Consider the following 13,830-nt stretch of genomic DNA (forward strand, 5'->3'; position numbering starts at 1 on the left):
CTGATGGATCCGTCTTGTTGTACACCCTCATGGACTGTGCACAGAAAGGGTAGAGGATGTATTTATATTAAGAGGGATATATGTTACAGGGGAGTGACCAGCAAATCCATCTCTAGTTTACCTGTTTTATTGATTTCCTGTTTAATAAAAGGGAAAAAAACTATATTATTTTGGCTGCCTGCTGACAGGTGCTTTAGCTCTTTATGCATTACTTAGTGAACATACATATTTACACCACAATAAGCTTTTCCTAGTTTGGACGGTAGACCTTTGCTCAGATCTGAATGTACATTCTGTTTCAAAATGTTTTATTTCTGTATGTCTGGTATCCTGCAGCATCCCATGCCCAAAGTTTTCCAAAAGGAAGAGAGTCTCTCTAAGGGAGCTCAGTGGCTGGCTGGAGGAGGTGAAATGCCCTACTGTGCCCCAGAACCAAAAGGCAAAGTTGGGTCTCTCCTGCAAAAAGCACAGATGGCAGCCCATAGGTGGGGAGGTTGTGGCCAGCAAGTAGGAGCGTTTCAGCTGCTTCTGTGCTCAGAAAGAAGAAATGCTGAGCTGCTTTAGGATGTTACATCATGCAGAGGGAAGAGGAAGAACCAGTGATGATGCAACAACTTGCCCACCTGACTGTGGGGAAGGGAGGAGAAGATGCTGTAGCTGAACTTTGGACAGTAAAGAGTTGCTCACAGGAGGAGAAGCAGAAGTTACCTTTGCTTCCTTCATCCTTTTTGTGTTAATGCAACAAGTGATGTTTCTCTACAGATGTAGTCCAAAGTCTTCGCACAGCTTCTGGTCTGCTGGGAGCAAGAGCAAGGTATTCAAGGCAAAGAAACCGGTAAGGGGCTTCCCCATGGGATCCATGACTCAACATGGGAACATCAGAAGATCGGTGGCACTGGGCAAGAGGAACAGGAAGGAAAAGGTGTGCGTGTGCTTCATATCTGAGCAAAACGTAAAGCCACCGTCAGCCTAGCAAAAAGAGGGTTCTACTGGAGCAGAAGGCTGTTGTACAACTTATCTTCAAATGTTCAGGAAGATTATGAGGGAACAACTTTAAATTCAGAGCATATTTAAACAAGCAGCATTCTTAAATCCAGGTTTGAGGGCTTAGCTGCCAAAATATTGACTTTATTTTAAAAAACAATTGATTTGCTTCTGTCCAGCAATTGATCCTTTTGAACATGGCTTACAATTGCTACTTTGTCCTTATTACTTGTTCCAAGACGTTTGAAAATAAAATTGACAATGAAATTCTTAAAACATAAAGCCTAAATCTTGTTTCTTGTTTTACTGATCTAAAGCAATTCTGTATCATACGTACCAACAACAACAACCATTTCTTGTCTCTGCTCTGTCTCCTGAGTGGTAGCTGCTTCAGCGTAATGTGTAAGGAGAGCATTTATTAGTTTATTACATTTATAAACTTCCTTTCTTCCATCAAGGAACGCAAGGACAGAGTCCCAGGAGATCTTCCACCCAGTCACCAACCATACATAAACCTCCTTAACACCAGTAAAATACAAGAGCTGTTACTGCAATGCCTCCATTTCTCCCTGTCCCTTCCATTTTACTGTAGAGACCTACTCTGCTCCATTTTTTTAGAGCAAGTGAACACATCTCTGACCATCACAAACAAACAAACCACACACAACTCAGTCCCACTAGCTGTAAATGGACAGTCAGTTTCTGTATAATCCCAGGGGGGGAAGAGCATCTCTCAGAAAAGTAGGTAATTAAGGAACACCAGATCTCAGCAGTGAACATTTTGCCACAACAGACTTTGTCACCATACCATATACAATTAATTTCTCCAGGACTTAACGCTATCTGTGTTTAATTTCCTACCTTCACTCAGGTTTGAATACCCCCCCCCCCCGTTTTACAATCCCTTTTTAGACAACTCAGTTTTTACTTATTTAGGTTAATGAACCACCACCAACCCTCCTGCAATGCATGGCACCTACCCCTACCACCACCTCCTTCAGTTCCCAAGCCACCACCATTTTTGCCTTAGAACTGGGAATCAGAATTCTTCCCAGCAGTGTGAATTGTGTCTGTTCCAAGGCTACCTTTTCCTTATGAACCACTGAATTCACAATACATGGCCCTCTTGTTTTCCCTCCGGATTATTTACTGCCTCTGCTGCCTCCGTGTTGGACCTCTTTGGACTTCAAGATCAGTAGCTACAATATCTCATCAGCCTTCTCTTCCTCCTCTCTCTCCTCTCTGCCCCGCCTGAGTGGAGATACGTGGTTCTCCAGTAGATGGTAGACACTTGTTATTGCTAATTCCCCTGCCTGAAGATTGTACAGTTTCCTTTAGGGCCAAACTAGATATGATGGCATTTTAAATGATGGGCTGAGGTGCTTCTCCCCCCCCCCCGCCGCCCCATCTTATCAGCTTCAATATGTCTATAGGGCATGTGTATTCTGACCACAGACAGTAACAGAGCCTTCAAACCATGCCCTTGTGATTGACATCTACCAATGTTCTATGAAAGTCAATCTTTGTCTGAAAAAGTTCTCTTTAATGTATAGTTTAAGAAGTAACCTCTGCTACAATTTGCAATCAGTACAACATATGTATTTAACATGGGTTTTTTTAAACCTAGTCTATATTTCCTGTACTGGTCACTTCATACTGTGCAATATCTGATGGAGTCTACTAAAACTCATGACACCAGTACTGCATACCCATTCCTGGCTCTGGGATTATTGGTTCATGTGATTAGATTAAGATGGATTAAGATGGACACTCATGAAAGGCACAATTTGGGTTAACAGCCCTGCAGTTCTCCTTGAATTACAGTTGATCCCCAGACTAAAAGAGATCCGTTACCCCTAAGGAAATGGCAGCTTTGGAGGGCAACTCTGTGGCATCACATCCCCACTGGGCTCCCTCCCCGGGCACTGCGCTGCAAATCTCCTACCAAGTCAGAGTTGACCACCTTAGGCTCAATATGAAGTTATAGACTAACACATTATTCCAAAATAATAATTATTATATATAATAAATTATTCCAAAATAAGGGACTCAACATTTGTTCTACTGCTTCAAACCAACATGGCTGTCCACCTTGATTATTCCATGTCATTTTATTCTCGTCCTCTCCAATAGTGGATGCTAGACATGTTTTGCATGGAATTGGTGCTTGGAGTCACTAACAAACTACATGAATACCTTGCGGAGCTCTGAGCAGCCTCGACTAGTGTGATCAGATCAGGCAAACAGTGTCCTGACAGTTAAACAACCTCCTTGGTGACAAACCCTGGTGCCAACCAAATACTTCCACTCCCATTTTCATTTCTAGTGCTCTTGTGAATTTACTGGGCAATAAAGGAAGCACCATCTGGACACTTCCAGAGAAAGTGATTAATATTTCTGTTGACACTACCTACAGCTTCTTGCATCTTTCAAACACATTTGCGAAACATTAACTTTGACCATCCATCTGTATATGTCATTATACAATGCTGTCTCCTCTTGAAATTCACTCAGGGTATAATTATTTCTTGGAGCAACAATCTTTCCTTGCTTTTAGCTCTGGAAGGATTGCCATCCACCCTTTTCATCTTTCAGGTAACTCTAGGCCTTATTTTTGTGCTTCCACAAGGCTCTTGCTGCTGGAGAAATCTAATAAAATATTGTAATTTTCACAGTAAAATAGCAGCAGCTGCCACTTTAATCCATTTACTACTATGCCAGTGGGAGCCTTAGATAATAGCAGCTAGCACAAGCAGAACTGTCTCGGCTGCATTTGCTATCCTAGATAAATGAAATGTCATTTTCCTATTTTACACCCCAAAAAATTGTTGGCCGGATTAAAGGCAATACGCTGTCACTTGGCAAAAGTCAAGGGAAATTAAACAACAGGCCAGCGTGGTTTACCAGCTGATTTTGTACTGAACCTCTTGGATCTTTAGATTATCAGCCCTTTGGAGAGCAAATTCTCATACAGAGACTAGGACGGGCTCAGATTTTAGACCTTAGCAACAAATAAATTAGCTAGGGACTGCAGAGGGATTCAAGTCCTTGAGTGCAAACGAGGATTCAAACCAGGCTTCAGTTGCCAGAGATTTAGCCTTTGCAGCACAGTAGAAGCTTCCTCCCCCTTTTTTTTACTGCAGTAGCATTCTCACATATTTGTTCTACTCCAAGAGGCTGGTGGAAGCTGTTAAAATGAAACATCTGCAGGCTTTTCCAAGCTGAACCAAGTGAAATAATTTTATATGCCTTTTTTGTTGCTGAGTTCTGAGAAAGATAGTGTGGCCTACCGATTTCAAGAGGCCTCAAGTATGACTAACTTTCTCTGAATCAAGATGCATGTGTTGAACAGGGACATTCAGGAGTGGGTAGTGAAGAACCAACTACCTTCCCACAGTTCCACAGTTGGGGCTGGCCTCTGTCCCCATCCAGCCCCCCCCCCCCAATCTTTGAAGGATTCCACTATCAATAAGTGCCACTGCTCAAGAAGAATGGTGTTCCAGGACTTAGGAGTGAAGTTCCATCTACCTTTTGGACAGACCTCCAAAACACTGCATCATCCCCAAACCTGGGATTGAGCCCTTTTATATTAAAATCATTATCTGTTTATTTAGACTGTACATCCTTTGGAGACAGAAATGCATTTCAAAAGAATTGCTGTTCTGAGACAGTGTAGGATATCTCAAATTAATAACACATTTATTATACAAATGATGGAGAAAAGAAGAACAGTGATGGAGCATTTCTTTCCTCCACAACATAAACAAGCAGACTACATTTATTTATCAGAATGTACCTAATAAGAATTAGTTTCTCTTACCAAATGATGGCAAATTATCTACTTGAATTAACGTGAGAGCTGATGTGGTTCAATGAAAGAGATTTTCGACCTTGGTTCAAAGCGTTGCTGCACCATGATTCTCTACACAGTGCCTTGGCCAAACAACTCGGCTTCAACTATCCATATGGAAAAGGCACATTTAAAATACCAGATTTTAAATGTGCTATGTAAATGATTAAGTAATAACTCTGATGTTCTGAACAGAATGAGACAGTGCGGGGGGAGGCATGATACTGTTTAAGATGCCAAGATTCTGTTGTTCCTCTCTAATACTGCCATAAATTGAGGCCTAACATTTAAAGAGTTACTGTCCTAGAAACTTTAGGGTAAATTCTGGTTTGTATGTAAATATGCAGCAGCTTGTACACACACACACACACACACACACGTATATACACTGATGCCCACAATTTTGTAGAGAAGCAACAAACTCTGATTTCTTCTAACATTCTAAAATCCTTTCAACCCCCACCCAAGTATACTTCCTTCCCATTTTACAATGAAAGAACAAAAGCAAAGATGTGCATAATTAATCAATTTATTTTTTAAAAAAAATCAATGCAACTGATAAACAGCGTTTGACCATCATAAAAATATACCATACATTCAACAGAGATGCATTTAAATTTATTGATACCTAAACTGTGGTGATCACTGTTACACAGATTCCTTTTGCACATAAAAAAACTGTAACTTTAAAAGGGATCTGTTCTCTAGCCACTGAGGTGCCCTTTAGATATTCTTCCAGCAGCACAGGAACCACTAGTCCAAGAGCAGCTCCACATGGTTGGGAGAACATTTAAATGACGAAGAGGAGCTAACTGCATGGGTCTTTCCCACTGAATAAAATGGGGATGCCAACTCTGTCAAAAAGGCCCTGGCAGTCAGACCCAGTCGCACAGCTGAGTTATCTCAGCATTCTCCCTGATGTACAGGAGATGGATACAAAACTGCCCACATGACGGTGGGAATATTCTAAAGGCACCTTAGATAGCTCTGATCTCACTGGAGTTAAATTATGTTGGTCAAGATGGCATGTGTCTTAAAAGAAGTATTTGACTCTTCCTCTAAATAGTTTGCAATCTAGAATTCAGTGAAGTTCACTGCCACATGCTCCAGCTTTTTAAATGCCACTTTTTAAAAGTACCTTTCGTCACAAATCTACTGTCTTTTCATCTGGCATTTGCAGCTCTTCTGTGAAGGAAATGTATCCATAGAGTTTGCATTCTGGATAAGCAACAGCATGTAAGAACCTGTACACAACATCCTAGAAGAAGGAAGGGAAAGGGGGAGACGGAATACTATTTATTTTACCTTGAATAATACTTTTTTACACAGAGGCATCAAAGATATGCACTTTTACAGGCTAAGCAAACACGTACACACTGGCTTAACTCCTCACCCCCATTTCAAAGAACAATGGTGGGGGGGAGGTCTTCTCACAAAAAAATAAAGCCCAGCATTGCAAGCTATTGTAAGAAATCTTCCAGAAATAAAGTCCTCATTACAGCAGCATACCAGGGAAACAGAACCATGGTGGAAACCTATAATATAGAAAACAAATGCCCAGATGTTCCTACAGCCAGAACATATGTCAAAAGGAAAGCAATGGAACATTCATATTCTGCCATGCCAGACAACATCAGCTTGGTAAGGTCACTTCAGGCATAAGGAACTAAGCAAAGGAGCCAACCAATAGTACAAAGTCAAAGGTCAACCATAATGCTTCATACCAAGCTCTCAATAAAGCAGCTTTCCTGAGATTTGGTTCATTTGCCAGTTACTGGCAGGGAAAGAACCATTACTTGCTGCTGCTGGGTGGGAGAAGCCCACTCTTTGCTGTAAGACAGGCGGATCAGCTTCTTATCCAGCTGCCGTATCGGCAATATTTGCCCCTCGGACATGGAGGATTTCATAAAGCCCAGCCAGTTTGAGGTTTTTCCGTACTTGACAAATGAAACATTTGGAAAGCAAATGTATTAAGCGCAGAAGGCAAACAATTCCTTCAAAACAAAAAAATCCTGATAGGTTTTCATTGCATTGCAGCAATGAAACTTTGCTGTCTCTTTGGCAGAGGGAGGAATTTGGCACAGCCAAATGCATCAGGTGGCAGGGAGGAGGTCCATCTGAGGACACTTCTGGTTTTCTGTAGATCAAAGGTCCAGGTGCACAAAGTGACACATAATAAAAGCCACCATTTAACAGATCTATGGCTGGCCTAAATTGCCGTCCTGTAGCAGAATTTCTATGACAGCGAAGAATATACATTTCTGGGCTACCATAGATATATTTTAAGATGATGGAACCGTTCCTGAAGTGGAACACAGCTGCACAGTCACCTCGCATCTCATGAGGTCAAAGCATTCTCCTCTTGGCAACTAGCCAAAGAGTTTCAAAATCAAACAAAACTCTGTAGTTCTTGAGTTTCCAAGCCCAAAGTCGCAGAAAAGACATGCAAATGTCTGAAATTGGCAAGCATGCTTTACACACATACCCTCCCTGTCCCTAATGTGCGCCACATGCAAATCATACGCAGTCCCTTACTGCTTCTTTGCTCTCACCTTTTCAGGGAGGGCTCATGGATCTCCCCCCCAAATTAAGTAACATTAAAGGGCACAAAAATACAGGTACCATGATTCTCTGCTCCGGCAATTGCCTACTGCAACGATTTTCTCAACAGAACACAAAATGGCCTGATTTGGCATTAAATAATACAAAGAGAAATGTCAAGGTTCAGCTTTCTTTTTAGGAAAAGAAGAGACCTGCTCTACATATAGATTCCTCAGAATGGCCACCTTCTAGGCTCTTCTGCTCTCTCAGAACAGAGAAAAACCAGGTAGTTTCCCATAGTCTGAGGTGCACATATATTGACAATACTCCCAATGCAGCCAGTGCCTCTCTGTTATTTCACTGTGCCTATACTGAGGAGTCATTATCTATGCATTTGCTGTTTTTTAATCTGATATAAATATACTGGCATTGTATGTAAGGCCTAAGCTACAAATTGAGTTTCTTTCCCTCTTTGCCACTTTCATACAGTTCCTGACGTGAACCCTACTTTTAACAATGCCGCTATTTGCCAGACATTTCTCCCTCAACCGTGTAATGACATCAGCTATTTCAGAAACAAGACCTCTACCAAGTGATGCTGTCTAAGACTTCTTCCTTCCTTCCTTCCTTCCTTCCATCACCCAGTGAACATCTAATTTATACTTTCCATTTCGCCACCCACCACATCCAGCTACTGTGAACTATATCTCCTGGTCACACTGGTCCAGCAGTGTGCATGTGTATGTGCTTATCAATATGTTTATAACTGATAAAATAGGATTCTTTACGCCATTTCCCACCTCCAGTCTTTCCCCACCCCATCCATCTTCGATCAGTTGCACCCACCATTTTAAAAACCAGTTTTACATTTATGCTTTTGATTAATACATTGCCTTCATCAATTGTATCCAAAATATTTAACAGATATTCCAAAAGTTCTATCCATATAATTTTATATAAATAGATAAAAGGTTCAGACAAAATATTCTCTGATTCTTACGGCTGGACTTTTCTTGTTAAATAGCACTGAAAACACTTAATATCCAGCCTCTGCGAGTATGCTTGTGTGCATACATACATGCACACACATATAGATATAGGTGATTAAGACTCATAGTTATGTACATAGATACAAAAAGGACAACCCTCACTGGAGCCCCAAAGAGAAAAATCCATTCCAGTGGGCATGCAACCCAAGGAACACCAATCATTAGAAGTAATGCCAGGTATGATACTCTTCCCATGTTATAATATTCTTCTTCTTCCAGCCCATCAGAAATGCAGTATTTAAGAGCTGAAACTGCAAGGCTGCTTCCAAACACAGGTGACTTATAGACGCCTCCGCCTTGTGCTTTAAAGTGCCTTTGTACTGGCTGGGTGTGTTGGGTGTGAAGTTGGCTTCTGGGGGTAGCAGCTGAAGAAGTAAACCTGCATCAGGATGGCCATATCCACAAAGACTTGGAGAAGTCCACAAATGGAGAACTGGAAAGGAGCTTGGTTGAGAAGGAAGTATACAGTCTTGAAAGTGTCGCCACTGGTCCACATCAGTACCATCTTTACACTGAAAGGGAGGAGAGGGAAAGAAAAGCATTTTTTTAAGAGGAGAAGGGAAAACTGAAAATAAATTCATTTATGTAACAAAAGAACTGTTGTACTGTGACTGTCCAGTCAAATGAAGGCCATTGCCTGTAAGGGGAAAAGCTCATCATTAAACCTTTATGATCTCCTAATGTAATGTATACCAGCACTCTCTACACAAACCAAAGTGCTGGTTGTTGCTTGCCACCTTTAGTGGCAGTTCATTCCCGAGCCCTGTTTGTTGCTGTCCCAACCCTGTGGAATGGCCGGCCAGAAGATGCGTGAAGGGCACCATTATGGTCAGTCGGCCTTCAGGAGGTCATGGCATATCCAAGCTGTAATTTTAAGTCAGGCCTTCTTGGTCAGACATCACTACCATGCTTTGTATTGGTGTACATCCAGTACCAAGCCACCAGACAATAGGATCATGCATACAGGGAAAGAAATAAGATAGGTGCCTCTAACTGTGCAGGTTACAGTTGATTTAAAGGAAGGCAGTGGGGTGCACTCTTCATCAAATCTGCATTTTCTTTTAATTCTTCTTTGCGATCTTCTTTGAGAGCACATTATTATTCTGGTTTTCTTCCCAATTTATGTGTGAGAATAAAGTGAACAGAGTCCAAGACAGAATTTATAATGTAAAAGCAAACAGATGTTTTCATTAGCACAGTCTCCACAGTTTTAAAAACACTGCCACTTTGTAAGTGCCTGTAACGGTCTTACTGTATTATAAATGGATGGACTTTTTAATGGAATGATAAGACGCACCCAGTAAAAGCTTTGGAGTTCATTGTAGTTTATAAATGGATGGACTTTTTAATGGAATCTTTATTTTAATGGAAGCTTTGGAGTTCATTGCCTAAAACATATTAGTTCATAGCCTAAAAACATATTATGCCATGTGTGTGGAGAGACAGCTATAATTGAATTAATGTGTGTGACAAAATAATGCTAAGGCCCAACAATCATCTAACCAGCATGAGAGGAAAAGGGAGGCAGAGACAGAAGCTAAGCGTGGCTAGTTTATATTCCGGTCAGCCAAGAGACACAAAGGGCAGCACGATCCTGAGCCGGCTTCCTAAGCAGGAAAAGAGCCACTGAGTTCCCTGGGACTGAATCCTTTGTAAGGTTGCTGGTGAGCGTGGCTGAAGCACAGCAGCCAATCCCGAGCTTCGGGCAGACTGTAAAGGTATCCGATGTGTATCTAAGGCACACACTTGGCAAATCTTTGGCCGATGGAGCAGTGATTTCTGATTCCCACCTCCCCCCGCAGACCCCCACTTTGCCCTGGTGCTGTTCCTGAAGGGTCTACAAACTCCCAGAAACAAAATGTGGTGGAGTCTGATGGACTGCAATGGGAGGGCAAAATGGGAAAGCCCGTAAAGTCCACAGGTGGTTGGATAACAGTTGTGCACGAACATGGGACAAGTGTGATCACTGAGGCCACCAAAAAGATATTTTCCCCTGCAACAAATACACAGCTGAGGAAAATGCTGAAAGCCCCGAATTCAAGCATTTCTGCATATACATACATCTCTCTCTCTACTGCATGAACGGCAACCGAGGACGCTGATAGTGTTGCCAGGCCTCCCCTGGCTCGCAGCGGGGGATGGGGGGGGGTAGGGCTGCCAACTCCAGGTTGGGAAACTCCAGGAGATGTGGGGACGAAGCCTGGGGAGGAGGGGGACCTCAGTCCTGAGCCTGGTTTCCAAGCCGGGGGAAAGAGCCACAGGAGATCATGGCTGGAGCACAGCAGCCAACCTTGAGCTGAATGAAGGTTGCAAACTGGAGATCTGGGGGATGGTGCCTGGGGAGGACGGGGACCTCAGTGAGGGACAATGCCATAGAGTCCACCCTCCTAAACATCCGTTTTCTCCAGGAGAACAGATCCTTGTATTCTGGAGATGAGCTGTAATCCCCAGGTCCCACCTGAAGGCTAGCATCTCTAGATAGTGATCAAAAGGAATGGAGGGCACATATAAATTCCTGGCAAGGAACGCTTACTATGCTGGATATGCTGCACATTTCCTAACACACATTCCCTAACATTCTTGATGACAGGAACTTCTTGTTCGCAGCTAAATCCTGTATTCACTTTCAAATTTCATGTGTGCACCAGAGCTATGGGACTGAGAGAACAAAGTTTAATATCACTCTTGACAGAGCATAGTCTCTAAGCTAAAAAGGAAATCGCTTAAAAATAATGGATTGTATCCAAGCACACACTTCCAAAGATTATGGGCACTTAAAATGGGGGCATGACTTCATCTGAGGCCCCTGAAATTTGTTCCTGACCCTCAGAAAGGGGAACTGGCTGAAATTGCCACACGTCTCTCAAGAAAACTTAAGCTCAATTAAATCTTCAGACTTTGGGAATGGGTGCAGGCCAGTAGTATTCAGGTAAATTTGGGTGAAAGTTGGGTAAAACAAATTATTCCTCTCCTGCCCCTAACAGTGGATTTCTGCCACACAGACATTACAGAACTTCTAAAGACATACCTGGGGCTTAACAATAATCACACCTGTAAAAAAGACAACTCCTGAGCAACTTGCATCACTTCTCTTTACAGACTTTCACTGCACACAAGTCCTTGCTCAGCCGTCTTCCAAAAAGAATAGAGGTTGCTAGACATTTTTTTGTAAGTGCCTACGTTTTTTTACAGCAGGTTGAGATTGTTCTTCTCATTTATCAATCTTTTGTGTGCTCATTTCAAAAGGGGGGGGGAGAGACAAAAGCAAAACAGTTGTGACGGCCCCAATTTAACAAAGTGCATCTTGGCCAGAGGGCAAGGAAAAGGGAGGGCTATTGCCTCCTTCCAATCACAGAAGCTCATCTACTACAATTAACAACAGTGGAAATTTCTGCTTCATGTGTGCTTCATTTACAGAATTATTCTCTCTTCACTGAGCTACCTGCATCTCCCTTGCAGACTAACAGAACTTTTTTTGCATATATCAAGGATAGCCAGGACCAGTTTGCACCCACAAGGTCCTGTTTCCTGCCCAATCTTTTCAAAATTGCATAGGGGAAAAGAAGGAGAAATCTTCTGTGTGCTGAATAAAGGATTGCCTTCTGTGAAGTCTGATGGCTGCTCAGAATTAATCTTATTTTTGAGGGGATGAAACCCCCAGAGAGACAGGAAGCTAGAAGTAGCACACAATCTGCCTGGAAGGAAGGAAGCAAATTCATGGCCAGATAAGGAGGATTTTATTACGCAAAGGTTATTTTTCCCATTTCGAGCAGCTGTTCTGCAGGAACAATTTCCCTCTTAGTTCAGGAAAAGGGGAAGAGATAGACAACAACATAACTGTTTCATGAAAGATACAGGAGGCATTTTTTAACAAGCAGGAAATATGCTAAGAAGACTCTGCGATCCCAGCCAAAGCTATCTTTGACCCTGGCTAACTTTGGAAAATCAGGTCCACAACTTCTAAAAGTCACATCTTAGCTACCAAACATCTGACCCCCCCACCCCAGGTAATGTACAAAGAACATAAAATAAGGCTGTACTGATGGTAAATTTCAACAGGGAAATTTTTGACATGATATAAAGACACCATACGTTTAGTGTTGTACCATGGAAGCTTCAGGAATCTTTAGATTCTGGGAGGGGCTCATATTTTGCAGAACCCAGAAATCACAGAATGTAAAGAGTCACTAAAGAAAATTTAGAAGAGTCTCCTAGCACATTAAAAACTAACACGCATTCATTGCTGCATCAGCTTTCATGAGGTTAAGCCCACTTTGTCAGATGTGTGGACCCATGCCTACAAAAGTTTATGCTACAATAAACTTGCTAGATCAAGATGGGTAGCCGTGTTAGTAACTCAAGAAAGCTCATACCCTGCCACATATTTTGTTAGTCTTTAAGGTGCTAATAAAGTCTTTAAGAAGCCACACAGCTTTCTTTTTGTTTGGGCTTCCACAAACAAACAGGGCAACCCCTCTAGAGTGAGTTTTATTTTAGAGAATGAAAAGCCTTCTTCGTGGTCAATACCAAGGCAGGCATTGACTCTTGGGAGCTGCCGGCGGGTGGAACAGTACAAACCTCATGTTCACACTCTACTGAAAGGCGGCCCGACCAAAGATGAAAGATTCCGTACAGAAACACAGAGAAAATATTGAATGCCAAATTACTTAAACTCAGTAACAATTACATAACAACCTAAGAAGGTTGCCAACCTCCAGGCGGTAGCTGGAGATCTCCTGGGAGTACAGCTGATCTCTAGGCGACAGAGAGCAGTTCACGTGAAAGAAAAATGGTCACTTTGGAAGGTGGACTCTATGGCACTGATGTCCCCCTCCTCCCCAAACCCTGCCCTCCTCAGCCTCCACCCCTAAAATCTCCAGGTAGTTCCCAACCCAGAGCTGGCAACCCTACCCTAAGGGCTCTTAATATGTTGTTGTTGTGCAGTCGCACAGTCGAGTCCGACTCTTTGCGACCCCATGGACCAGCTCCCGCTCCTAAAATTGCAGGGACTCTTTCCTCAGAGAACCTTGTTTTTGCACTGTAGAAGGAATACATTTTGCTGCAGATCTCCAGGCGGCTCCCCTGGCCCAGGTCTTTTGGGTCACCGAAAGGAGCCAGCAATTAGGAAATTGTTAACAGCTTTGTAGCTGCAAGGAAAACAGAAAGAAAGTGCACTAGACAGGGATCGTAAGTATGGTGAGCCATGTTGCAGCATGGCTGGTTGAGGAGCAAGAGGAACATAAGGTTTTGCAACAACACACATGCCAGAGGTAACAAAGGAAGTGGGAGCTGCTCAAAAAAAGATGTTATTGCCAGCGGCCCAAGCAACAAAAATAGCACTTCCCAGCGATGTAATTCACTACCATGGTATCTAGTGACAACACGCCTCCCTATAGCTGAGCTTTT

General features: G+C 42.6%; 1 protein-coding gene across 1 annotated transcript in view; it reads right to left on the reverse strand.

Moving 5' to 3' along the window:
- Positions 1 to 8,431: 8,431 nt before the first annotated feature.
- PQLC1 (PQ loop repeat containing 1) overlaps positions 8,432 to 13,830 on the reverse strand; it is a 93,932-nt gene continuing 88,533 nt past the window's right edge. The window contains exon 6 of the mRNA XM_015412480.1: positions 8,432 to 8,936. Coding sequence (XP_015267966.1) covers positions 8,729 to 8,936 — 208 coding nt within the window. The 3' untranslated portion in view covers positions 8,432 to 8,728. The remainder of the gene's footprint in view (positions 8,937 to 13,830) is intronic.

Source organism: Gekko japonicus, unplaced genomic scaffold, assembly GCF_001447785.1.
Source record: "Gekko japonicus isolate JY-2015 unplaced genomic scaffold, Gekko_japonicus_V1.1 scaffold54, whole genome shotgun sequence".
Classification (NCBI taxonomy): Eukaryota; Metazoa; Chordata; class Lepidosauria; order Squamata; family Gekkonidae; genus Gekko; species Gekko japonicus.